We start from the raw sequence: 25,882 nt of genomic DNA on the forward strand, positions 1-25,882 counted from the left end.
TGCAAAAAAAATTTCAATATTCCATATAATATACATTAGGAAATCCTCCATTTTCCCTATTTAATCCTCTATAATCAGATATTCTCGCAATCTTTCTTTAGCCATCAAGCACTAATTCAAAATAAAAGCAACTCTACAGTTCAGAAGGTGGTCTCATTCCCAGCTTTTATTCTTTATAACATTTAACAACACAAATCTGACCATGTCCACTTAAAAGTAAGAGCTACTTCCTATGGCAATTGCTCTCTGGGAAGTGTGTTTAGAACTGACTAGTCACATGTTTTCATAAATGACAGATTAGAATGCAACAGAACATTCTTGTATTGTTCTGTTATACTAATCACTGCGTGGCAGTTTATGTAAAAACAACACAACTTGGAAAAACCCATGATAAAATGATGACTATTAGTCATATGAGAATAAGGATCTGCTACCTATTTTCCTTGATCATCACAACTTCAGTCTAGACTGAAGTCATCAGTTCCATCTTATTGGATGTTACCTCATTTCTACAAGTATATATGAGGTGTGCGTCAGCTCTAACTGGATTCAGAAATCCCACCTTCCACTTTCTTTACAGAATTAGGCCTAGGGTGGCCAGTTGGATCATTGTGATGACCTGGCCACTATTTTTTGTATCCATATACACATACCCTTTTCTCTAAACAATTTAATCATCATTTCTTGCATCAACTAACATGCTATTGCTTTTAGGTGCCATAAGTCTAACACAGAAGAAATATTCAGTTGTGTGTTTCGGCTGTTTTTTTTGTTTTATTTTAAGGAAGAAGTGAATCACTAGGCAGTGATGAGAACTCCCATCTCCCCTTGCTTACCAATCTTTAGCTAATCCTTATTCCTGTAGCTGATTAACCACTAGACTATCACAGTGCCCTTGTATGTCTCAGCTCCCACTCAGTGACTAGTGGTTTGTTTGTTTTTTAAGGAAAAAAAACCCCAAACTCCTGGATAAACACAATGCAGATAAGGATGCGAAAACATTAAAATAAGAGTGTGGATTTTTATACTCCCTCATTGGTCAGTTTGTGGGAGCTCTGGACAGCTTATCTAAAGAACTTGGGAGCTGCAGTGGGGATGAATGTGAGTCTCTGAGAAAATAATTATGATGATTTGGGAAGTGACAACAGCATTGTGGAAAATGCCTTACATTTTCTAACAAATCAGTTGTATCTTTACATACCATATACTGTTGTGGAATTGTAGATGATAAGGTAGTTAAATTCACATTTCTGGGATTCTATATCCAAGTCTCCAATTTTTAAGATCAGCTGCTTTCCATGAGGTACCTGAATTTTCTTTTCGCAGACAGTATGATTGGGATAAGTTCTAGGATAGTTTTTGGATGTCAGAGTTCCACTGTCTCGGTAGATGACTATAGACCCACATCCATCACCTATTTGAAGAAAGAGATGAAAATTTAAGTCTACATCAATTAAGTATATACCTCCTGCACTGCACCACACATTCAACTCTGTTAAAATGTTACTGCCCACTTACTATTCTCCTAGATTTAAACATCTGTTTTTAAAATAGGTTCTCAATTATCTCTTATAAAAAGAAAGAGAGGATAATAGAAATTATTAATTTTAAGCCTTTTAATAAATATTTAATTTCATGATTTTTAGGCAAGCATTCAGGCAAGGAAGATACAATATTTGAGCATCAAACTAATGATTTTATTTGTAATTTATAGGTATAGTGAGGATATTAAAATTTAGTAGATGTATGATGTACATTACTACAAATCAGAAATGATTATTTTTTACAAAATATTACATATTATACACTATTTACAATTCCCTACTTCTCTGTAAAAATACAAAGGAAATATTGAAAATCATATGAAATATATAACAAACAAAATATGCTACAGAAAATATGCTGAACTACAGTCAGAACAATGGCTTGGTGTAATGTTGTAACCCATCCCATGGCATTTCTTGAAAAGATCTCTTAGCAGGCCACAAAATACTACAAAGCACAAGATAATGTATTACTTAAAGCACATTGAAAACAGTTATAGACCAAGGAACTATTGTATATAGAAAAATGGATGCCAGCAAGCATGAACCCCTATTATAGAAAGTCACTATCTTAGACTGCCTATTCTTCACAGCTCAATCTATCAATTCTTTATGATAGATTTACAACATCTATTTTTATCAAACCTGCTGGGTGACAGGGTGAGCTCCTGTCATTTGCTTCAGCTACTGCTGACCTAGCAGTTCGAAAGCATGTAAATCTGAGTAAACAGGTACCACTTCAGTGGGCTCATTAACGGGGACATGAAATGAGCCCCCAACTATTGGGCAACTGTGATGTCACCAGCTGATCCTTTCACCATGGAAGTGCTTTGATGTTTCCCACATGGAAGTATAGGATATATCTTTATATCAGTGCTGGTGTTCCTTATGAACACTTCAGAACATTCTTGAAAAATAAAATGGTGGTGACTATAATGTGGTGTTCTGTTTAATAATGTTACATTGACATGCTAGAAAGCATCATGAAAAACTTGAGAGAATGATGGGAAACAACCTTACCCACTTGTTGTCTATCCAACTCCTCATAGTAAGTATTTGGTGAAAGTGCCCACAACATACTCTCAACATTTCAAATAAGGTTGGAAGTTATGACCTAAAATGTTGCTACTTTGGGCAGAGGTAGCATTGGGAGAAAGCTTGCAAGTATTACCACTGCTATATATCTCGATATTTGATCCATAGTTTGCTGATTTATATGAAGGGAAAAAGCAAGATTCCTCTGGCAAAAAAGAAACATAGCCCCAGGTTTCAAATGCAATGCTGGTGAAACATACAAAGCAGCCACAACTGATTAAAAGATAGGCAGAGTTGCTTTAAGGCTTGCTGGACGGACACATGTGAGCCCTGAAGATATTCTGCTTGGCTCTGGTGGAAGTGTTTCTTAGTCAGGGATATCTACATCCTGAAGATCTTGGGACAGCCTCAAAACAGTCATGTTTCAAGCAGCTGCCACAGATTCCTGACTTTGAGAAAAGATCCAGATGAATACACATAATATATGCACTAAATCTCTTTTCTTCAACTGAAAATGCTTGAGTGTCATTTAAATTGGACAGCGATCCGCTAATATTCACATTATAATAAACTGATCGGTCTTTAAGAAATCACAAGGCTTTTGAATGCTCAGATTTGTACAAGTGTAACACCCACTTGTTAATGTCAAAAAGCAAGTCCTCAAGGAGTTTGTGTTTGGTCTTCTTCAATTAATGGAATAACCGAAAGAAATAATGTCAGCATTTAATAGGAAGTGGGTGGAGTAATTTGGAGTAATTTTTCAGCTGAGTAGCATGGTGTTTCATCTACTTTGGCTTCCATGTTAACTAAGCTAAAGGGTTAAATTCTCAAGCAGATCTTTCAGGAAACAGCTCCAGTTTTCTTTCCTGAGTGGAACCTTCAATTCAAAGAATATTAGGCCTCAAGAAATGGCATTGTTTGTGGCTTAACTCTTTCTACTATTTTGTTCCTCAGATTGGATCTCTATCCCATTTTCTTTTCACAAGCACAGCAATGTTAAAGTTCCTTGTCTGAATTTTATCCAAGGAAGAAAGGGAAGGAACATCAGCCCAAAGAAAATAGGACCAGTGATTTTCACTTTTGCTTGCTTCCAAAATAATTATGAAACTACCGTTCTTACAGTATTTGCTTACTATGTTTTACAAGAAAGAGATGGGAATTATTTGATGGGGACAGTGTTCTTGTGTAAATTCTTCAGTATTATGTCAGAGAGTTCAACCTACTGTATTGAAACACATTTAATTTTAAGCAAACTGTTCATTCCACTCTGTGTCCCACATAGGTGTCATGTTGAACTACAATTCTCTATTTTGGTTATAAAACAGAGAATTGTATTTTCAAGATTAACATCCAAGAGAAAAGAGGAAGGATGGGCACTACTTCTTCTTCTAACTTGCTAAACTATGGTTTAGCACACCAGGACTATATATTCCAAACAATTTGATATCTGGAGGTAGCAATCTTTATTTGACCAAAGGTTGCATGCTTGCAGAATCGGTCTCTTGATGGTCATCACATGGTAATATGGCTGGGTCTAAAGGATGCATTAAATAAAAATGGCTTTACAGCCCTTTCTAAGCAGTTTACTGTGTCAGCATATTGACCCCAACAATCTGGGACCTCATTTTCCTAACCTCGAAAGGATGGACGGCTGAGTCAACCTTGAGTTGGTCAGGATCAAACTCCTGACTGTAGGCAGTTAGCCTGCAATACTGCATTCTAACCACTGTGCCACCACAGCTCTTATGCCAAATTTTGGCTTGCTATCTTATACAACAACCACACTTTGTAAATGAAAGTTTATGATTTAGTATCTTGTACAAATCCAACTAACTATAATATATTTAATAAGTGATGGTTAAACAAATTATGTCTTAGTGCAATATGTGAACCCAATCATCATCTTATACAGTTTTACAAGCTAAAATGTAAAGCAATGATGCAGGATATTTTTCTTAAATTTTATTTTTGGGATACTACCCAAGATAATACAACACATTGCACCATTTTTACTCTTTCTCAGTCACAGTAAGACAGAAGAACTTGAAGCAGTTCTTAACATATTTGAAATTCAAGAAGGATCACTTAAAGTTAAAATGTTAATTCTCACCCTGACTGGATTCCTTCCACTGGCTTGCCTTCTATTCCTTGTAAGAATAATTAAAAATTGACAAGGACTAATTTTCTAAATTACAGTTAATTAATAAACAAATATATTGGGAAACCAGTATTATAGTAATCAACCATTGTGCATTATATCTTGCTGACAAACCTTAGAAATAAATCATATTGTATAACACATAACCTGTATAACAGTGGAACGGATCTGGGTCTACTATCTGTTAAGTTTTTTAAGAGGCCGGATACCACCTCTCAGCCCCCATAAATCCCCTGCGCATGTGATTCTCCCCCGCCACCCACTTGCCTGCACTGCGCATCCCAGCTGATTTTTGGCCTGTTTGAGGCCTTTTTCGGCCTGCCAGAGGCTTGAGGCAAGCCTCTGCAGGCTTTGCAGGCTGGAAAATGGGTCCGTTTTGTCACTTCTGATATTTCCGGAAATACAGGAAGTGATGAAATGGGCCTATTTTTTGACATGCAAAGCCTGCAGAGGCATCCCTCAAGCCTCTGGCAGGCTGAAAAAGGCCCCAAAATCAGCTGGGAGGCGCGTGTATGCACAGTGAGGTAAGTTTGCCTGGGACCTGCGTGCCCACACAAATGGCTCTGTGTGCCACCTATGGCACATGTGCTATAGGTTCGCCATCACAGGACTAGATGATGCTCATGGTCCCTTCCAACTCTGAATGCTATTATTTCATGTTGCTCTGATTTACTGGTTAGCAGTTAACTCTGACTAGTGTTTTACTTAGTAAGCACAAAAAATAACAGAGAATCTTTGCTCATCAGTCTATCTTCCATTTTATTTCAAATCAAGCCACACATCAGATAAATATTTGGGGTTATCTATCTTAATACAAGGTATAACATCACATTATCTGACTTACTCTTTATAACAATGCACCTGTAATGCTGACGAGGAAGAAGCTGAGATACAGGCACTGCTCAACCTAAGGTCACCTTCCAAACTCATTACAAATCTGAGTTTGGAACAACTGACCTCTCAGCACTCATTCTTAGGCAGCTATACTTTGCAGCATAAATATATTTCCTGCTTTTTAAAAGATATAACAAACAAAAGACTGTTTTCATTCATGCTTAGTTTCATCCAAAGTGAAAGACAGATCTAAGATATAGCTAGTCTACAAAGTTATTAAGAAATTGTACATACTGTACACCTATTACTTCTTTGCTGCACTGAATACAATCTGAAAATTGCAATACGTGGTGACTAATGCAGTTTGCAAAATTCTGTGTTTAAGTTGTAGATGTCTTTATCAGAACTGCTGTCTTATTTCCTTAAACACATTTTTTCCTATCACATATTTTGTGTATTATCTTCTTGAAAATTTAGAATCTTACCCTACTCTTTTTTTTAAGCAAACTACAGCAATAGGTTCTAATTGATGTATTGACCAAACTATGGTTTTTGTATTTTCTCCTCCCCCCCCAAATAGTTCTTTTATAATCTTATAACTAGATAAACAGATGAAGCTGTTGTAGATTAACAGGGTCAAACAATATAAATCACCCAAATCAACTAATATATTATAACTCAAAGTTCTATTTGCAAAGCCATGTTTTCTAGCTATATTAGACAAACCAAAGGTCAAAACAAACAGGAATATCTCCCCTTTTAAATTGTTGTAGAGCAGTGGTTCTCAACCTATGGTCCACAAATCCCTAGGAGCCCCACAGTATCATCACAGGGAGTCCATGAAGGCTTTAAGACATTTTATGATTTAAATCTTGAGTTAAGTCTTGGGGGTCTGTCCATGGCCACAAAAGATATTTAAAGGGGGTCCATGGGGAATAAAAGATTGAAAACCACTGTTGCAGAGTATTTGGCCATCATGTAAGACATCTACATACATCCTTCAATATTTTTGTTTAACTATTGCAACTGGGTATTTTTATTTTTCTTAATTAACAGACTATTAAGACAGCCTTCCCTCTTAAACTGTGGAAGTTTATAACTTCATAGGAAACAAGAACCATCCTGTATGTCAAAAAGTCAGCAACTTTAGAACACTGCATTTCCAGTTTCATTTAAGGGAACCACTTGCATGTGCTAACCTGTATCCACCGATCATCTATTTTTGAGTTACAACTGGTTGTTCTGATAGTGGAAATTCCCACAAGTTACAAATAGCAAAGTTCACCTGAAGAACATATCTATAACTACTCAAAGCTAATCCCTTTAAAAGGAAAGCAAATTAAGGGTACATCTTACTACACAGCAGGATTTCTTTTTGAGACTATGCTATAGAAAAACTAGTTTGAAGTTGAAAAGCAAGCAGCTTGCTTGCTTTTCTTAAATAAAGAATTGCTAATCTTAAATCATGTTGCTTAAACAGGTCCACAATCTGAGATTTAATTTTGCAGGGAAAACCTGAAAGGTACGCCAGAGAAATTAAAAGTGACAAATTCCAAACACCTTAAAAAAATACATCTCACACACCATGCTTTTTAAAGATTAAGCGTGATATCCGGGAAATCACACTTAATCACACTTGTAGATTGTTATTATTTTTTAGATGAGACCCAGTTTCTAGAAGATAAAATGCCATTTGGTAATACGTGCTTGAATTAACCAGCGTTGATATCGGTATCAGTGCAATGTTTCATTTCAACACAGTATTTATCAAGTTTTAGATACACAAGTTGGAATGAGACCCAGCAGAATCTTATCTCAGCATGGCCCACAACCCTGTTCAGGCATCCATAAACATGAATGTGCTAACTCCATTCATTCCACTCACAGCTTTCTCCACATTGCTCAGGAAGATTGGAAAAGAGACTGTAGCTGTGCAAGTCTCTTTTTGCAGTCAGGTGGAATCTCCATCTTTTCCATGACTGTGCCGGTATTCTAAAACTAGAAACTGAATGCTGATGCTGATTTTTCTTACTCCGTGGGAAAAGGGTAATAAATGTGTAAGGCAGGAAAACCCCACAGCTCAATATGGCTACCTCACTACCTCTACCTCCAGAATGCTGAAATTCAAAGAGTTGGATCAGAAACTTGTTATTAATAGATACAAACTCAGCTGTTTTATCCCCCGAAAGCTGCAGGGTATAAAGAGAATTATATGCGCGTGGGAACCACAGGATTAAAAAAAGAAGAAGAAGCTGCAGACCGTATGGTAACAACACAAATCCTAACTCCGGCAGATTATTTCAGCCTACAACGTCTAGCCTTCGGTTGAGCCTCAATTCGAGATTTTTTCTTTTTTTTTTTTGAAAGAGCAGCCCGTTGCACCGAAACAAAACAAAACAAAGCAGGTTTTAACCCGCCGTTCCAAATTCCAACGTTTTTGAAAGATGCCCAGAGATCAAAGTTAAGCTGAAGGTGGCAAAGACCTCTAGAAACCTTGAACACTCTTACGATCTCCAGGATAAAAGGAGCTTCGTTCGTCCGAAAAGGGAAGAAATATCTGGCAATGCAAAAGTGCTCGTTCGCTCGGTCCACAGAGAAGAGATCCTGCACGTACGAATAATGCCTCTTGCGGGCGCGTCCATCCACCTCCAGTGTCTCTCACACCCTCCCCCTCCTTCCCCGCTCCTCGCTCCACTAGCCTTTCCTATTCCAAACGTGCGAACCGGCAGGCAGGCAGGCAGGCCGACTTACCGAGCTTCTCCGCCGAGCTCCCGGACAACAAAGCGGGCAGCAACAGGAGGACACCCAGTCCACGACTGCGGCCCATAGTCTCCAGGACCTGCGCCCTGGGAGGCCCGTCTCGCTCACTTGCTTCTCCCGGCGCTTTTCAAAAGTCGCTGCCGCGCCCGGCCGGGGAAAGGTTTGTGCGCCGCAGCCGCTCCTTTTCCTTCAAAGGACGCGTCCAACCCTCACGCCAGATGGGCAGCGCTTCCCTCTTCGCTGATCCTCCCTCCCTGCCGTGGGGCGAAGGAAACGAGGAAGGAAGGAAGAAAGCAAGGAGCACGGCTCTTCGGATTGGATTTCGGAAGAAGGCGGAGCCTAGGGCCAGGCCCCTCCCCCTGAATCCTTGTGGGAAAAGCATCTGTAGTCTTCTTGTCCACCGCGTGGCGTTCAACCCCCACCCCCACCCCCCCCACATACAACACACACATACACACAACACACAAACGCACACTTTGGAAAGAAAAACGGCTTTTTTTGGAAGAAAAAAAATAACATGGTTGTTGGGGAGGAAAGCTGATCGAACCTTAGACTTTTAATAGTAAGCTCGATTTCCTAAGCAGGAGTCCCTCACCCCAACACATTTCCCCATGAAGAATACTGCGATTATTCCTGGATCCTCTCTCACGGCGCGTTTGATATTGCATGGCTGTTCCAGAGCATGTACTAAACGCCTTTTCTTTTGAGTTTTGAGTAATTACTGAACATGTATGTAAACCTGAAATCTCTGCAAGTGATTATTGGGGATTCCTGTAAATTACACCCTTTTCCTCTCTAAATTTTCCACCCTTTTGGCAAAGAAAAATCTTGTTTTGTGTATTTATTGTAAGCAAGTAGACAAGTCTTGATAATCATAGTTTTAGAAAAATGTAGAGTAAGAAACCTTGTTTTATGTACAAAGTATTATGGCCACCCGCTAAAGAATGGATAAAAAACGGGAACCCCATATACCTCTATCTGAAGAATATGAATACTCAGTGGAAATCATCCTTCAATCCAGTAGTGGGATTCAATTTTTTTTACTACTGGTTCTGTGGGTGTGGCTTGATGGGCGTGGCAGGGGAAGGATACTGTGATGACCCAAAGTGTATCACAACCATAACAAAATCCAAAATGTAAATAAATGTCCTTTAATGCCTCCAACTTGGCCCCACTGTTAATAATACTCAGTTGGAGATAAAACAGTACTCAAAAATAGTCTTCAAAAAAAAGCAATACAGTCCGAATTTAATGAGCAGATAGAGGTGAAATAAAAAAAAACCAAACAATGATGAAATTTCCACAATGGAACAGGAGAAGTATTTACCAAATTCAAGGACATAAAAAGGCACAGTCTGTTGGAAGGATGCCAACCAAGATACTTCAGACCAAAATAAAACACACTTTGTTTCCAGCCTTTGCCAGTACACAGGTCCAAACCCTTATGCAGTTCTCACACCTGCAGCCCATGAAGAGGATCAAGGCCCTCTCCTCCCAAGTAGACCACATCTCTCCCTTATCCTTTCCTCCCTGTGTGCCCTAGGATGGATAGGGGATGGGCCTGGGTCCTCCTCTGACTGCTCAGCTGACCTCTGTCCTTCCCCAGCCTCCTCTACAACCTCCGGAGCCACACTTCCACTCCCTGTCCCTGTCGGCTGTTCCTCCTCTCCCTCAGTCAGTCTCCACCAGGGGCATGACAGATACTGTAAAGTAGACAGTCAGAGGTGGTATTTGCTGGTTCTCCGAACTACTCAAAATTTCCCCTACTGGTTCTCCAGAACTGGTCAAAACCTGCTGAATACCACCTCTGCTTCAGTCCTCTGGAGAAATCATGGCAAACCGAAGACAGCGTTACAAAAGCAGAAACCACAGAGCCAGTGAGGAGACCTGTTCCTTTGAACCTCTCCAGATAAGGAGAATGTTGGGAGATTGCTCATATATGCTTTGGGGGTTGTTCCTTGCAAGGAGACCTCAGACAGTGATTTTCTGTAGGTTTGAGCACCTGGAGATAATGGGATCAGCCATCTTGCTCACAACATGGTCAAGCATTTTAAAACTGCTTAAGTTCATAAACCTCAACTTTCTAATTATTTTCAGAAATTACTCATTCGCTACTTCTAAGCTGTTAGATATCTTGAGGCCAACAGGTCTGAAAACACCAGAGGAGCCTGCCTTCAATCGTGACTGAAAGAAATATTTAATCATAAGCTCAGGAATTTAAAGAATCTGAAACCAATAGCAAAAATGTAAATAAGATTTTGATCTTAGAAAGTTGTAAACAGACTATGTCAGATAAAAACTGGAACATTGAAACTTTTACAACAAGATTTTGTAATTAATTACAAAAAAAAAACCAAACAGCTTCTCATAGGAAATAGATCCTGTTTAGTTTTTTTGCGAGATCCAACAAAGACAACAATCTTATGATTTCAAAAACTGGGCAAATAGAAGGAACTAATTCTTTTAGATAGAGGAAAGATTTACGTACCTGCAAAATGTTCTAACAATAAAAGTATTATAGGAGACCTTTGAAGAATGAAATCAGAAAAGAGTACCCACAATTTCAGTAATGATGTTTATTTCTATGGATAGACTTTGCCCCCAAAGTTGTTATTGAAGAAATGACAGATATCTAACAAATGTTGTCAAGGAAGGCAGAGATAGTTGTGGATATACAATTGACAGGCCAAAAAATGACGTAGAAAAGGATGTTTTGCTTGACCTACAAAAGAAATTAACCGTGTCTTTAAAATTTCAAAGGAAAACACCAATGACAAAACCAAGAGAGTAGCAAGAATGAAGAAATATTTATATAGGAACCCTTAAACTCTCAGATACAGGATTCAAGATTCAAGAAGACATATATCACTCATAGGAGTGAGAAGGCATGTGTGTGTGCACACACATGTGTGAGTGTGTGTGTGTGTGTGTTCCATGGGGGATCAAAAGAATCCAGGATTTTAAACTTTCCTTTTTATTATCAAATCTAATTGATAGCATGTTACAGTGCCATCTGCTGGAAAGCAAAATAAATCTTAAATTCACTTCCCAGCCAGGAAGAAAACATAGCTTCTGGAGCATTTCCCAGATTTCGTATATAGACATAACTTAGAGAATTTGGGTCAGAATTGCTTTTATCTCTTATGGCCAATCATATCTTATTTGCTCCAAGATGGAGACAGGTCTCCTACATTTTGGAAGAGCAGTAATGTATGATGTCAACTCAGCTTGCCCCAGACCTTCCTCTGACTTTTTTGGCCTCACCACAATAGTAAAATGTTTCCCTTTTTGCTGGTGAAAGAAGGTCATCCAATCCACTTGTACGTACAATACTTTATTATTAAATTCTGATTTATCATATTTTACTGCCAGTACATTTTAAGTATATATTCAATATTTCTCTTAATATAAGAACCATTCAAAACTAAATGCCTATGCAAACAATTTTTCTCTTGATTACATTTAAGCTTCTCATTTTCCTCTGCTACATACGGAATAACTTATTACTGAATATGAAATGAGGAAATGAGACAACTGTCATACTTTATTCCAACCACAGGGTGTCACCATTATCCTACTATCTATCTGTCTGTCTGTCTGTCTACATACACATGTATGTGTTTATATATATATGTATATATGTGGTATTCAGCTTTGTTCGGGTATTTTCCCACATCATTATAGTTGTGCTTTTAAAGTTGTAAAGTTGTAGCAACCTTTCGGCAGAATCTCATCTGCCATCATCAGGCTTCTGTATTGTGTACAGAATTGTATTGTGTATTCTGTATTGTGTACAGAAGCCTGATGATGGCAGATGAGATTCTGCCGAAACGTTGCTTCAGCTTTAAAAGCACAACTATAATGATGTGGGAAAATACCCCAACAAAGCTGAATACCATACATGTAAGTACCCGCAAAAACTTAAGTATATATATATATATATATATATATATATATATATATATATATATTAGTAGTTGTTTGTTTCTTTCTGTTTCCATGGTGAACTTGATTTTGGGGTGTGTGCTGTTTAGGTGTGTTAGGAAATTGTTTAAGTTTTCTTTTCCATGGGGCCAAATCACAAATGTGTCATCGATGTATCTTAACCATAGTTTGGGTTTGTGGGTGGCATTAGCCAGGGCTCTGGATTCGAATTCTTCCATGAACAGGTTTGCAATGACGGATGACAGTGGTGATCCCATAGGGGCTCCTTCAATTTGTTTGTATCTTTGTCTTTTGTATATGAAATATGTGTATGTATATGTATATGTATATGTGTATACACACATACACATATAGACACATATAGACACACACACATACATATATATACACAAATATACATATACATATGTGTGTGTATGGTATATATAGCTTTCATATGAAGTAAATAACATACAGAGATGAATATTATTTTCTTATTGAAATTAATCATTTGCATGACAAAATATTTATAATCAGATTAAATAATAATTAAAAAAAACATACAAGCTGGCCTGAACATCATGAGATCATATATAGCAAGAGAGATCATGAATGTAATGTCAGTGAAAGTTATCTGTTTATAAGACAAATTATGTCTCAGATGACTTCTGTGACACTTATTCTTTCTAAGAAGGAATTTGAACCTCTGATTTTGTGATGCGATTCTGAAGCCTGAAACTGTCCTTGAGTGCAAAGAGGACCTATGCTTGAACTAAGAAGAAAATGCCATGAAAGTGTCAGTAATAATAACTATGTTGACTCTGTGATAGAAGAACACCTCTGCTTCTGTCGTTCCAGTTGGATGCAACTAGAGTTCACACAATTCCAAGCCTGCAATACTTTTGGCCTAAGAAATAGGAACGACGGAAGAATCTAGAAATTATGTAGAACAGGATATTGGAGAGATCTGAGTTCAGTTTAAATAATGAAATGGCTGAAACTAGCATTATCTCTTGGTCCTCGCAAAATAATGTTACCCTGTCCTCTACACAGTACACAAAAGAATGGTATGGTAATTTCCTCTCTCCATTTTTTTTTTATCTTTCATTGCTCTCCGTTTTCACAAAAGTGAGGCAATGTTTATTAAAGCATCTTACTATACCAATGTTTGTTTTGTAGCAGCAATGAACCTTTACACACACACACACACACACACTCACACCTCTTTCTCTTTTGCTACCAAGGCATAACATGCTTATGAAATGCGGAGAACTGACAGCCATGGCATGGTTAAGCATATCTGATGCTGTATAAGCTTTCATCCAGGCATACTTTCCTGGTGCTGTAAACCAGCAGCACAGAGGTCTGTGAATATATGGAAATATTGACCTAGCAGTGACAATATAGAGTTTTTCTTTGGTCACCCATGTAAGTCTTCACAAAGTTACCCCCCACCCCCAACACTGTTTATCTATTATAAATAAGCATCTGGTCTCCCGAGTTGCCTTTAACAACTATATCAAATTGGTTCTCATATGAGAAAAAAAATGTATGAATTTAATAAATAGCTTGTTTGATAGTTTCAACAAGGGAGGGGTGGGTGAGTTGTTATTATTATTATTTTTGTATTGAGATTTTCTCCTTGTAAGTCATCCAGAGACACTGAGAGTGAGTTCAGCAGCATTATAAATTTTCTTAAATAAATAAATTCCATTGCCCTTTGAAGATAGATTCTATGTGCCAGTCCTTCAGCATCTATAACTAAGAAGTTACAGAGCTGAAGAAGCTTCTTGGATGAGAAGTGAAACGTCTTCAGACCAAAAATAAGGAAGTCCCTTTGTCTCTTGAAAAAGCACCTTTGGGACAACTATGACTTGGATGATTGAGAATCTCCATAGACATTTAGTGAAATCACTAAGAAGGTTTGATTGCAATAAAAAAGCTGGTCAAAAGTCCTAAAGAACCTCCATCTGAATACATAACACTACCTAGACCAGGGTCTAAATCTCATTCATCATAAGGAATCTTCATATAATCCAGTGCACTTTCTACATGCAATTGTAAGTGGTTGGATTGACCATAGGATCCTTTTGTTTGCCTTCTTGTTTGTTTGACACATTTCTGTGGTGAGTACGCTTCTTATTCCTGATAGTAATCATGACAATAAAATACTTCAAAAGCAATAACTGTCCTAAATAAGCAAACTATTATACCATATGCTTCACAAACAAACAAAATCCATTCTAGAAATGTGTGTTTAAAAGATCTACAATTCCACAAAAATATGCCTCCAAAAGAATCCTTAACATAAATAACTTTGTTGTTGTTTTTTTATTAAATTTCCTTTCATTAAATAAAACACTGCCAAAGTGGAATGCTACTATACATATTCAGACAAATTTATAATAAAAACAATTTTGCACTCCATTCATCCCAAACAGCCTAAATTTTAAAACCAGGCTACTTACTAACTGCTATTGCCACAGATACTGCAGGATAGAATTGAAGCACAGGCTAAAATGTAATGTACAAACTGATAAAGTTTGTACATTAGTGCTGTGTCTGACATTATTATTTTCACCAACAATCCAGGAAGGAGAGGAGCTATGAGCAGGTATGGATAAACCTCAGCTCTCTTCTTAGCAATGTGGCTCTTGGAATATCAGTCATCCCCTGATTCTGATGAGGAATCTCACTTTTCTCCACTGACTTGCTAATCTTCATTTCCTTGGGGATCACATTATTTGACAGTTCAAAATGAGACCCTGTGGAAGGGCACAGCAATATATTTGACAGCCAGCTAAAAACTATGAGAAACTTGCTGGCTGAGTTGAGATGGCTTTTCCTGCCAAGGTCATGCCATTCCTTATCTCTCAACCAGTTAAGCCTTCCACAGGAAAAGAACTCTTGGATCTTGGGCAGCCAACTAATCTCTTGTGGAGTCAGACAACCAAGTGCATTGCTTCAAAAAATAACACACACACATACACACACACACACCAGATTTTGACCTCCTGGCCATAGGGGTCAAAACTAAAAAGAGTACAAAGAATGCTCCTGCTTTCTGAATTGGGAATGTGCTGTCATCTTCTTTTCTATGCCAGGCTAAAGATGTGTAGGGTCCTTTCCCATCAGTATACTATTATGATGGGCAAATTTTTGCAAGCAGTCAGTCCCGGAGAAGCACAATAACATAGAAGGGAGATTTTGTCTAGGGGTGCAGATTGAAAGATAGAACTGAAATGATGTGAAGAGGTGCAGTAAACAATGCCTCACATTACTGGCAATATACATACATTGATCCTTTATATATTATAAAGGAATAATGAGTTCCTTAATTCAAATCACGTTCAAGTCCACTGTAGATGATAACTTAATGATTGGCTGAAGGTATAGGTAAACCCAAACTGAACACTTTCAATTTGTTATTTCTAATTGTGAAACCTGCAAAGAACCTCATCTGTTGACTCAAGAAAGGCAAGAACAAGTTGTGATCTGAGTATAATTTATGGCCAGCTGGATTATCTGATACCTCATCTACTTTGAAGCATGTAAATAAGGTATATAGCCATCTTCCAGGATGCTGTGAACTTAGTGTACCCTTTGAAATTAATCAAAGATGTGAGTGGCCAGCATCTTGTAATATTGGGCCTGATGCCTGGAAAAGTTGACTCATCTTTTACTGATACCTAGTGCTAGGTTTTCAAGGGTTCAGCTTTCAAATTGGCACCTAAATAAAGGACAGATTTTTTTCACATGTGCTCAGAAATCAGCAGCTCCAACTTTAAAATGAAGGGCAAAAGTGCCATAGGAGCAGAATTAAAATAGCTAGGGCAGATCTGGAAAAGACAAGGAAGTCCAATCTGTATAAAATGATACATTTCAAAAGCAGACTTCTAGAAATATGTGCCTTTCAATAGTTATGGCTATGGTCAGAGGTGGTATTCAGCAGGTTCTGACCAGTTCTGAAGAACCAGTAGCAGAAATTTAGAGTAGTTCGGAGAAATGGCAAATGCCACCTTTGACTGGAGATTTTACAGTATCCTTCCCCTGCCACACCCACCAAGCCATGCCCACAGAACTGGTAGTAAAAAAAATTTGAATCCCACCACTGGCTGTGGTTTATTGGTATAAATTAATACAGCTGGGCAATGTCCGTGAAATTTAGAACTTACTGAACTTTCAAGAGAAAATATATAATGTGTGGTCTAGAACAGCTTATTTTTTATTTTTTGGACAAGTTTTATTCAGTTTTTCACACAAAAACAAAAATCTCTTTTTAGTGGACAACATATTTCCGGGTCATCACCTTTACATACAAATATGACAGCAATTATACATTCATATATGCATACTTAATTCTATTATTACCTTTTCCATTCCAAATTTTCAGTAAGGAGAGAAATAAACACATTAATTCTAGCCTCTTTCATTAATCTCAATCGAAACATCTTTTTGTTTCATTTCAATTATTTCAAATATAATCCTTTAATATTTATTTTAAAAACAATATGTATTTGCCTAATAATAATAATAATAGGTTGCCAATGTCTCTCCTTGCTTTTAATAGTCTATACTGACTTATTAATTTAGTTGGTTCTTTAGTCTGTCATATTCCCTTTCCATTACACATTCTTTTTATAAATTCTAAATTAATACAAGTTTTAACACTAAAAAAAAAAGAGTATAGGTTTCTCCCCTTTTACTGCTTTGAGTGTGACACCTCAGTGGTTAAAATATACCTTTATTCCCTCATCTTGATTCTCAATAAACCATTATTTTTAAGAAGTTACAATAATAATCATTACATCTTTTCATTTGGATTCCGCAGCATATTTCCCCCCCTTAATTTTTAATAAGAGTGATCAATATCTATATTCCCCTATTTTCTAAATATTTTTAATTGCAGAAATAGTCTTATTACCCCTTGCCACCCTGCAGAATCCCCTTTTTAATTCATCAACCATTATCTCTGAAAAAACAATTTCTTTTCAACATTTTACTATTTCCGTATTTCTTTATTTCATGCACCTGTTTCTTACTGCTTCTCTTCCCCCTCTTATCCCCATATCTTTTCTCAGTCCAGTTTATATCCCTCTCTTTCTTAATATCTTCCTTTCCCCTTTTCTGCTGGGTCTTTCTGCCTTTCCTGACTTCACAGGTATTCCCCCTTTTGATTGCCTTCTTAAATCTCAACTTTTTAACCTTCCTTCTTTCCCTACTTCTTTGTAGCGTTCTTTGTGTTAATTGTCTATTTAAGATATCTTCTCCTTGAGTCAACTCCTCCTCTTCTGAAGCTCTGTCTTCTTGTTCTTCAATCGCCATTTACATTTTTTCTAACACAGAACAAAGTGATTCACCTCTTTCCTGTAGTAATTCTCTCATATTTTTAAGTTCCATTTTTAATTCCTGAAGAGATATCATCATTACACACTCTTGTATTTTATGATCGTTAAAGTCCACAAAAAAACCACTTTTACTTTCCTTCTTTCTTCTTTCAATCTTCCAAAGTTCTCAATTATTCCAGCCCAGGGTCTATACCAAAAACATCAATCAATCCCACAGTCAGTCTTTTCTTGCTTTTTTCTTTATTCTAGTTCTGCTTTCACTTTCTGAGATTCTTACTTTGTTTCAATATTTCTTTAATATTATATCCACACAAGTTCATTCCCTTGTTTGAGCTCAAGTTTTTGTCAAAAGGTGGCACTCTCCATTATACAAAGTCTTCACCTTTCCCCCCTATTTTTTTATTTAGGGTTTTTCGAACCTCAATATTCCAACACAGTCCAGTCCCCAATTTGTAAACTTTAGTATTGTTATTACTTGACAATCTTAAGTCCAGCTTTATTTTATGCCTGTTTGTTGCCAAAACATTTTAGTGCAATTTAATTAAATCTTTAGTTCCGGCTTCTTCCTTTCCTGGTTCGAAGCCTCGCTTAGCTGTCAGAAATGTTTTTTTTCCCCATCCCTTTGTAATTTCGCCGCTCACTTTTCTTTAATCCCGGGGTACTTTTGTTTAGTTGTATCGCCCAATTGTCCCGGTTCAGATGTTGTCCACCTCTTTCTTCCCTCCTGCACAAATCTTAATCCAGCTGAGTATTCCTCTTCGGGATGGCCATTTTAAACCACTGCTGCAGTCATCTTTGGTGGGGGGGAGACCAAACCCAGGAGGGGAGATGCGGCTCCCCTTAACCTGGCTTGTGGCGTCCCCTTACTCCACCACCCCTCCAAGGCAGCTTCATCACCTAATCATAATGATTGGGGCTCTCCAATGAAAGAGCACAGACCATAGCTGCAGAGAGATGCGATCTATGGTCTGTCAGGGAGGAGGCTCCGCCTTCTTTGTGGTCTAGAACAGTTTAATGGGTATCCTGCTGAATTCACTGGATTTCCTCCAGCTACTGTAGGTAGGCTTGAAATCTTACATACATGCAGGACTTTCTTTCAGTCAGTCAATCCTAAATCAGTGAATCAAACTTTAAGATATCAGTTTTGTGAGACAGTATTCTGCTATTATTTTAATAAAGTATTTATTAATTTTAAAATAATCATAAATGATATTTCTGTAAAATCATTGATTAATGATTTATAATATTATGGATCAACTAAGTAGTCATATGGTAATTATGTAAAACAATATACTTTAAAGAAGAAATCTGTTATCTGACTGTCGGGTTATAATCTATCCATTTATCCATCCATCCATTTATCTGTGCCAATGAAACAATGTAGATGATGATAGGAAGTTGATAAATAAAGGTAGTACTCAACTTACAACTGTTCATTTAGTGGCCATTCAAAGTTACAACGGCATTGAAAAAAGCGACTTATAACCATTTTTCACACTTACAATTGTTGCAGCATCCCTGTGGTCATTTGATCAAAATTCAGGTGCTTGGCAACTGACTCATACAGTATTTATGATGGTTGCAGGATCCCATAGTCTTGTGATCATACCTTCTGCGACCTTCTGACAAGCAAAGTCAATGGGGAAGCCAGATTGACTTAACAGCCGTGTTACTAAACAACTGGAGTGGTGCACTTAACAAATGTGGCAAGAAAGTAATTGTAAAATGGTGCAAAACTCACTTAACAAATGTCTCACTGAGCAACATAAATTTTGGGCTCAATTGTGGTCTACTGCTATCTGTAAAGACAAATGGGTGGTTTGATTTCAGTGTAAGCCACGTAAGTGGGAGAGAGATTAAAGCTTTGGTTCCATCGTGGTATAACAACTAAGAGCTGGACTGAGATTTTAGAATGTGCGGTTCAAATCTCCATAGACCATAAAGATCACAGGGTGACTTTGGATCATTCATTATTTCTCATCATCTTCTGTCCATGCCACTCCTAGTTCCCTCCAGTCCTTTTACTCTATCCTTCCATGCCTAGCATCGACTGCCCCATTCATGCTAATGGCTGTAGCCATCCACATTTACAGCTGCTTAAATCCTAAAATCCTTTGGTGATTAGCCAAGGCTGGATGCAACCTGATCTGAAAAGATCCCAGAGTTCCCTGCAGGGACCAGCTGTCCCAGAAATTCTCCATTAGAAAAAGTAACCACTATGCACCAATGGTCTGTGAGAGCAGCTGAAAATGACTTATTATTTTTATCTTACCATTTCTATCTGACTCTCATCATTCACCATCATCCTCTTCAATCAGCATCTGTTTTGAGCTAAAAGGATTTTCATCTGCATTCCTACTTAACAGGGACTGAATCCTTTTCACCTTGTCCTTGCTAAGAAACAATACACTTGCTTTAGACTGAGAGAGACTCCAAAATGGAACTGAATCAAGCTGCCTGTGAAATGGGGATTAGATGAGCTCTCTTGAGAACGTAGCATGACTTTTAGAGTTGTTGTGCAGATAAACAAAGGCAAAGTTAAAGATTTATTTTATTAAACCTGTGATTGAAACACAGCCATGATTGCAATATGGTCTGATCTATGATAAAACATTCAAACTGTAGCCTTTTTGCCAGATCACATAATTTGATTTGTGGAAAAAGGGTGTAGGCCATAGATTAGAGTAAAATGGCTGAAGTTCATCTTGTATCAGTTTGTTTTTTACCCTTACATCACAACTTAAATGAAATAAAACACTTTTCTGTTTTCTGTGTGTATTATGTCCTTATATGTGATTTGGATAAACCATAGAAAATATGGTTGAAGTCTGAAATTATCTTTCTTTCTTTCTTTCTTTCTTTCTTTCTTTCTTTTTTTCTTTCTTTCTTTCTTTCTTTCTTTCTTCCTTCCTTCCTTCCTTCCTTCCTTCCTTCCTTCCTTCCTTCCTTTCTTTCTCTCTCTCTCTCTTTTTCTTTCTTTCTTTCTTTCTTTCTTTCTTTCTTTCTTTCTTTCTTTCTTTCTTTCTTTCTTTCTTTCTTTCTCATTGGATGCCTGCTGGAATTCTTGAATGAGACCTTAGCTTTGCTGTGCCATGCTTGACATCAGGGGTGGGATTCTACCAGTTGGCACCTATTCGCTAGAACCATTGTTAACATTCTAAACAGTTCAGAGAACTGTAAGCCACCCCATAGAGGTGGTGAAGAGGGGAGAGATCGCCAGCAGGGTTGAGGAGAGCCGCATCTCTCCTCCTCAGCTGGCCAAACTCCCTTTCCCGAAGGCGGTAGGAGCGGCGGTCAGAAATGGCCGCCTCAAAGAAGAACTCAACCGGAAAAGAAAGTGCAGGAGGAAGATAAGAAGTGAAAGTTTTTGGCTTAACGGGTTAAGCTGAAAAAAACAACAATTAAGGTACCCTGGAACTTAAATTTTACAACAGATAACATCACTCCCAAAGAAGGTCGGAAGCAGCGAAAGAAAGTGAAAAGGGAAAGTTTTTTTTTTCTTCTCTCTCCTTCCTTACATTGACAACTAAGAGATCCGAATAAGAAATTGGAAAAATCCGCTTTGGCATCAATAGGCAATTGTTGTGGCTCCGAGCTTGGATTCAGCTCCTGTGACTGATATGAGTTCAAGTGAGGAGGTCATGGCAGAAAAATATGAGCCGGCCTGGCTTAGTGATTGGACTGATAACCAGGATGAGGAGATGGACGTGACAAAGGACGACAGACCTGATGTATTAGAATTGTCAGGACCTTTGACCTCCTCTGGTTTCTTATCTGATCAACAGCCGGGAATGGCTGACAGGGAAGTTTTGAGAGAGTCTTCTAGTGGAGATGAGAACTTGGAAAATTTGTGGTTAAATGTAAAAAATAGAAGACGGTTGAGAAGGCAAAATCAGCTGGAGTGAATGAGGAGAGCGAGTCAGTAAATTAGCACGTTGCCTCAATGAGTATAAAAGGACACAGCTGGGCTGGTACATCTTGCCAGGAACAAAATGACTATTTGAGTGAGGACGTTACAGCAAGAAGCTCTGAGACTGGAGATTTATTGCCAGGACTGGTTTGCCGGACAGAGTAAAGATTTATGCTGTGGTTTCTGCCAGCCGTTATCTTGTAAGACCTCTTTCCGTTTGATTTAATTGTGAAACGGCTGCTTTCTGTTTTGTTCGTTTGAATTTTGAAGGGGAGTCATAACAGGCAATTAAGCTGAAAAAAACAACTAAATGCCAAAGGGACAATAAAGATTTCTGGACATTAAAAACTTTTTCTTTTATTAGCAGGAAGGGAGAGGAAAAGAATAAGGGCAGGATCTGGAGGGAGGAGACTGCCTGGACTTCAAAAGAATCTAAAGTAAAGCTTCAACAAGACTTCTAAAAGATACATTTTAACTGAGATTTTGCAACTAAATAGTAACCCCAGGAAGAGAAAGTGAAAAAAAAAAGAAATTGTAAGAAGAAACAGCTTGTGTGTATTAGGATGGACTGGTGACTTTTGGATTTTTGGTTATTATATTTGAATGACTAAAACCAATTGGGTGGTTGTTTAAAATTGTTTACAATGGCATCACTTCTGGATGAATTGAAAATGGAACTTAAAAAATACAAAGAAGATGCACAAGAAGGGAAGGGCTCTTTTGGCTTCGTTTTTCAATTCTTAGAAATGGAGATCTGCAACTATGAGAAACAACAAGAAAAGACTGCAAAACAAGAAGACTGCGACAAAGAAGAAGCCATCTTTAATGAACAAGTAACTCTAATTGGGGAAGAAAGGGGAAAGGGGGGAAAGAGAATGGAGAATTTAAGACTTAAAAAAACAGCCAAAGAAAGGAAAAATAATTTGAAAAGTGGATATAATGTTGGAAAGCAACAGAAAAGGGGAATACAGAAGAGGGAAATGGAGGTGGAGAGACAGGGAGGTAAAAAGGGGAGAGAGAAGAAGAGAGGGAAGAGAAGTTACAAAGGCTTGGAGCAAGATCTAAAGAAACAGGACCTACTTAGAGATAATGGGTGAAAATCTAACTGAAAAAGGGATTCTGTGAAGGTACATAAGATTGTATTGTTATATTTGTAATAGAAATAATTTTAGAATATTGGAAATAACATATGATTAAAAAGAGGGATAAAGTAGTTGGTGTGGTTTGGGGAAATGTTTGTGAATAAAATAAATGAAATAAAATAAATGAGAAAATTGAATTAGGAAGGGACAGGAACATTTTAATTAGTCGATGTTTTATAAAATATAAGTGAAGAGGGGGGTGGGAATTAACTCTGGAAAGTTTATAATTGTTCCCATAGAAGTATATTTATTTGAAGAGTAATGTGCAAAATGTTAAGATTTAAATGAATATTAATATTGATGATAGAATTGAATTGGAATGGATTGTTGTTTTAATTATATTATACTTTTTTATTTTTTCAAGATACAGTGTGTAGTTTTAGAATGTACCAAGCAGAATCCAAATCAAAGTTATGTATTATATTAAGTGTTATAATTTTAGGAGAAAGATATAAAGGCGTCATACTCCAATCAGTGATTACAGGAGAAATTTTGTTTAATGAGAAAAGATAATAGACAGTTGAAACAGGACAGACAAAGAATATAAGTACAATGATTTGAATTGAGATGAAATAAATAAAATAAAATTAATAAAGTTAAAAGAGAGGAGAAGCTATGTAGAAAATGTAGAATAGTAATAAGATATGGAATGGAATATAAAAATGAGCATGAACTTGAATTTGTGTCTGTATGAAGAGATGTAATCCGGGATTATACTGCTTTCAAAAAACTGTCATGTATTTTTTTTCTTTTTGTGAAAACTCAAATAAAACTTACCAAGAGTGAACTGGGAGGAAAATCTAAGGGTTGATAAGCAGTATTTTATTTATTGTGTGGTCCTCTTGATAAAATAAAGAATCTATACTCTGTCTGGTAAAAACACAGTGACATCATACATATTTGTATTTAGCTCACCTCATCATCTCTAGTTATTTATGTAAGGAAGAAATGTGACTGCTTCTCCAATGTTGTATACTTAGTTGGGTCTATTTATGATAGCCTGTCCTTTATGTCCCTGTGACAATCTTTATTAATCAAAAAATTAAATACTAAAAATAACGTATTTGGGAAGGGTTTGAATTGTATAGTATATTGTATAGTATAGTATAGTATAGTATATTGATTCTAACTGGAATGCAAATATGAGATATTTTCTCAGCTATTTTCTATTATGGCTGAGGAATTTATTTTGTTTAAAAATCTGTTTCCTTCTTTTCAGCTGAATCAGAAATATATTTTTTCTGAACTGTAATTTCAGTTAGCAATATGACCCATTGTCCAACCATGTAAAACTAATTTAAAAACTGAATCCCCCCAAAAGAAACTATACTGTTTTTTCATCCTAAATGACTGCAGATATAAACATTGCCTTTTGCAGTACCACCGTGATTAATTAAAAAGAACTTAGCTACTGAATAGTTGGTACAATAATAAACAAACGTTATCACAGGTTTATCTTGGTGTTCCTGGTTACAGGCACAAATATAGGTAGTCCTCAACTAATGACCACAATTGAGCCCAAAATTTCTGTTGCTAAGTGAGACATTTATTGAGTTTTGCCCCATTTACAACCTTTCTTACCACTGTTGTTAAGTGAATCATTGCGGTTGTTAAGTCACTAACATGGTTGTTAAGTGAATCTGGTTTCCCCATTGACTTTGCTTGTCAGAAGGTAGCAAAAGGAGATCACATGACTTTAGGACACGGCAACAGTCATAAATATGAATCAGTTGCCAAGTGCCTTGAATTTTGATTACATGACCAAAGAAAAGCTGCAACAGTCATAAATATGAAAAATAGCCACGTCACTTTTTTCAGTGCCATTGTAACTTGTAACTAGCCCTAACCCCTAACCCTAGCCCTAAATGAATGTCATAAGTCAAGGACTACCTGTAAAGCTGCATATATTAATGCAGATGAGGGTTGGGTACGAGTCGATTCTTTCTCCAGAATAGGTTTTGAGAAGAGGAAACGGAAGATGTTCAAGGGAGAAGGATGAACTTACAAAGATTACCACCTCTCCCATTCCATCTGATGGTTGATGTGTTGGAAGAGAAGCTTCTCAAATTAGTCTTTCTCTTTCTTCAGCTTGGTTTCTCCAAAAGAGAGAGGGGTGGGGGGAGGATATGTTCCTACATATGGCAGGAACGACAACAGTTCTTTCATGGACATTTTATTGTTATCTGCATTGCCTATGGAATAAAATGGAATGAATTCTCCCTACTGCATCATAGTATTTCCATTTCTCCTCTTAGTCACTTACAGTTATCTTTCAACATCCAGAGCTGTGGTTAGAATGCAGTATTGCAGGCGAACTCTGCATTCCCACTGCCAGGAGTTTGATCCTGAACCAGCTCAAGGTTGACTCAGCCTTCAATCCTTCCAAGGTTGGTGAAGTGATTAAACTCTCTCACCTGTAGCTTTCTGCAATGTTAAAAGGGAAAATATTTAGGGGACTGGAGGCTAAAACATATAAAGAATCAGAGGTGGTATTCAGCAGGTTCTGACCAGTTCTGGAGAACCGGTAGCAGAAATTTTGAGTAGTTCGGAGAACTGGCAAATACCGCCTCTGACTGGCTCTGCCCCCAGGGGTGGGATTCTACCAGTTTGCACCTATTCGCTAGAACCGGTTGTTAACATTCTAAGTAGTTTGGTTGTTAGAAGAAATTACTGGCCTAGTCCTGTAGGGAAGGCAGGAAGGAAACATTCTGGTGTTGCTTACAGAAACTGCCTCTCCATTAACCCTTATTACATTCTTGGCAGGACTAGACTTCCTTTCTCAGGAACATCTCTGGAGTTTTTTTCCCCTCCTTTGCTTGTGTGGAGTGACCATTCAAAGTTACAATGGCACTGAAAAAAGTGACTGATGACCATTTTTCACACTTACAACTGTTGCAGCATCCCTACAGTTATGAGAGGCCAGGCGAGGAGATGCGTGCCTTGATGTGAGTGATATAGAGTTGACCACCCCTAGCCAATAACATGACCACCAAGCCACACCCACCACCTAAGCCACGCCCACAGAACCGGTTGTTAAAATTTTGAATCCCACCCCTGAGTCCCAGCTGATCGGCTGGGTCTTCTTTTGTTGCCCTGCACAGGAGAACGGAGCTGGAAAGCAGGTTAGTGGGGCGGGGAGGGAATGGAGATTTTGCAGTATCCTTCCCCTGCCACGCCCACCAAGCCATGCCCACAGAACCGGTAGTAAAAAAAATTGAATCCCCCCA

At 37.7% G+C, this 25,882-nt stretch overlaps 1 protein-coding gene across 2 annotated transcripts in view; it reads right to left on the reverse strand.

The window, feature by feature from the left end:
- DCBLD1 (discoidin, CUB and LCCL domain containing 1) overlaps window positions 1-8,635 on the reverse strand; it is a 36,458-nt gene extending 27,823 nt beyond the window's left edge. The window contains exons 1-2 of one of the 2 annotated variants that reach the window (XM_026705423.2): window positions 8,323-8,635; window positions 1,202-1,414 (exon numbers count right to left, since the gene is read on the reverse strand). In XM_026705423.2, coding sequence (XP_026561208.1) covers window positions 1,202-1,414; window positions 8,323-8,398 — 289 coding nt within the window. In that variant the 5' untranslated portion in view covers window positions 8,399-8,635. The remainder of the gene's footprint in view (window positions 1-1,201; window positions 1,415-8,322) is intronic. The other variant, XM_026705424.2, reaches the window with a different exon arrangement.
- Window positions 8,636-25,882: the final 17,247 nt, after the last annotated feature.

The sequence above is a fragment of the Pseudonaja textilis genome, chromosome 1 (assembly GCF_049901715.1).
Source record: "Pseudonaja textilis isolate UNSWEBS1 chromosome 1, rPseTex1.2, whole genome shotgun sequence".
NCBI classification, from domain to species: Eukaryota; Metazoa; Chordata; class Lepidosauria; order Squamata; family Elapidae; genus Pseudonaja; species Pseudonaja textilis.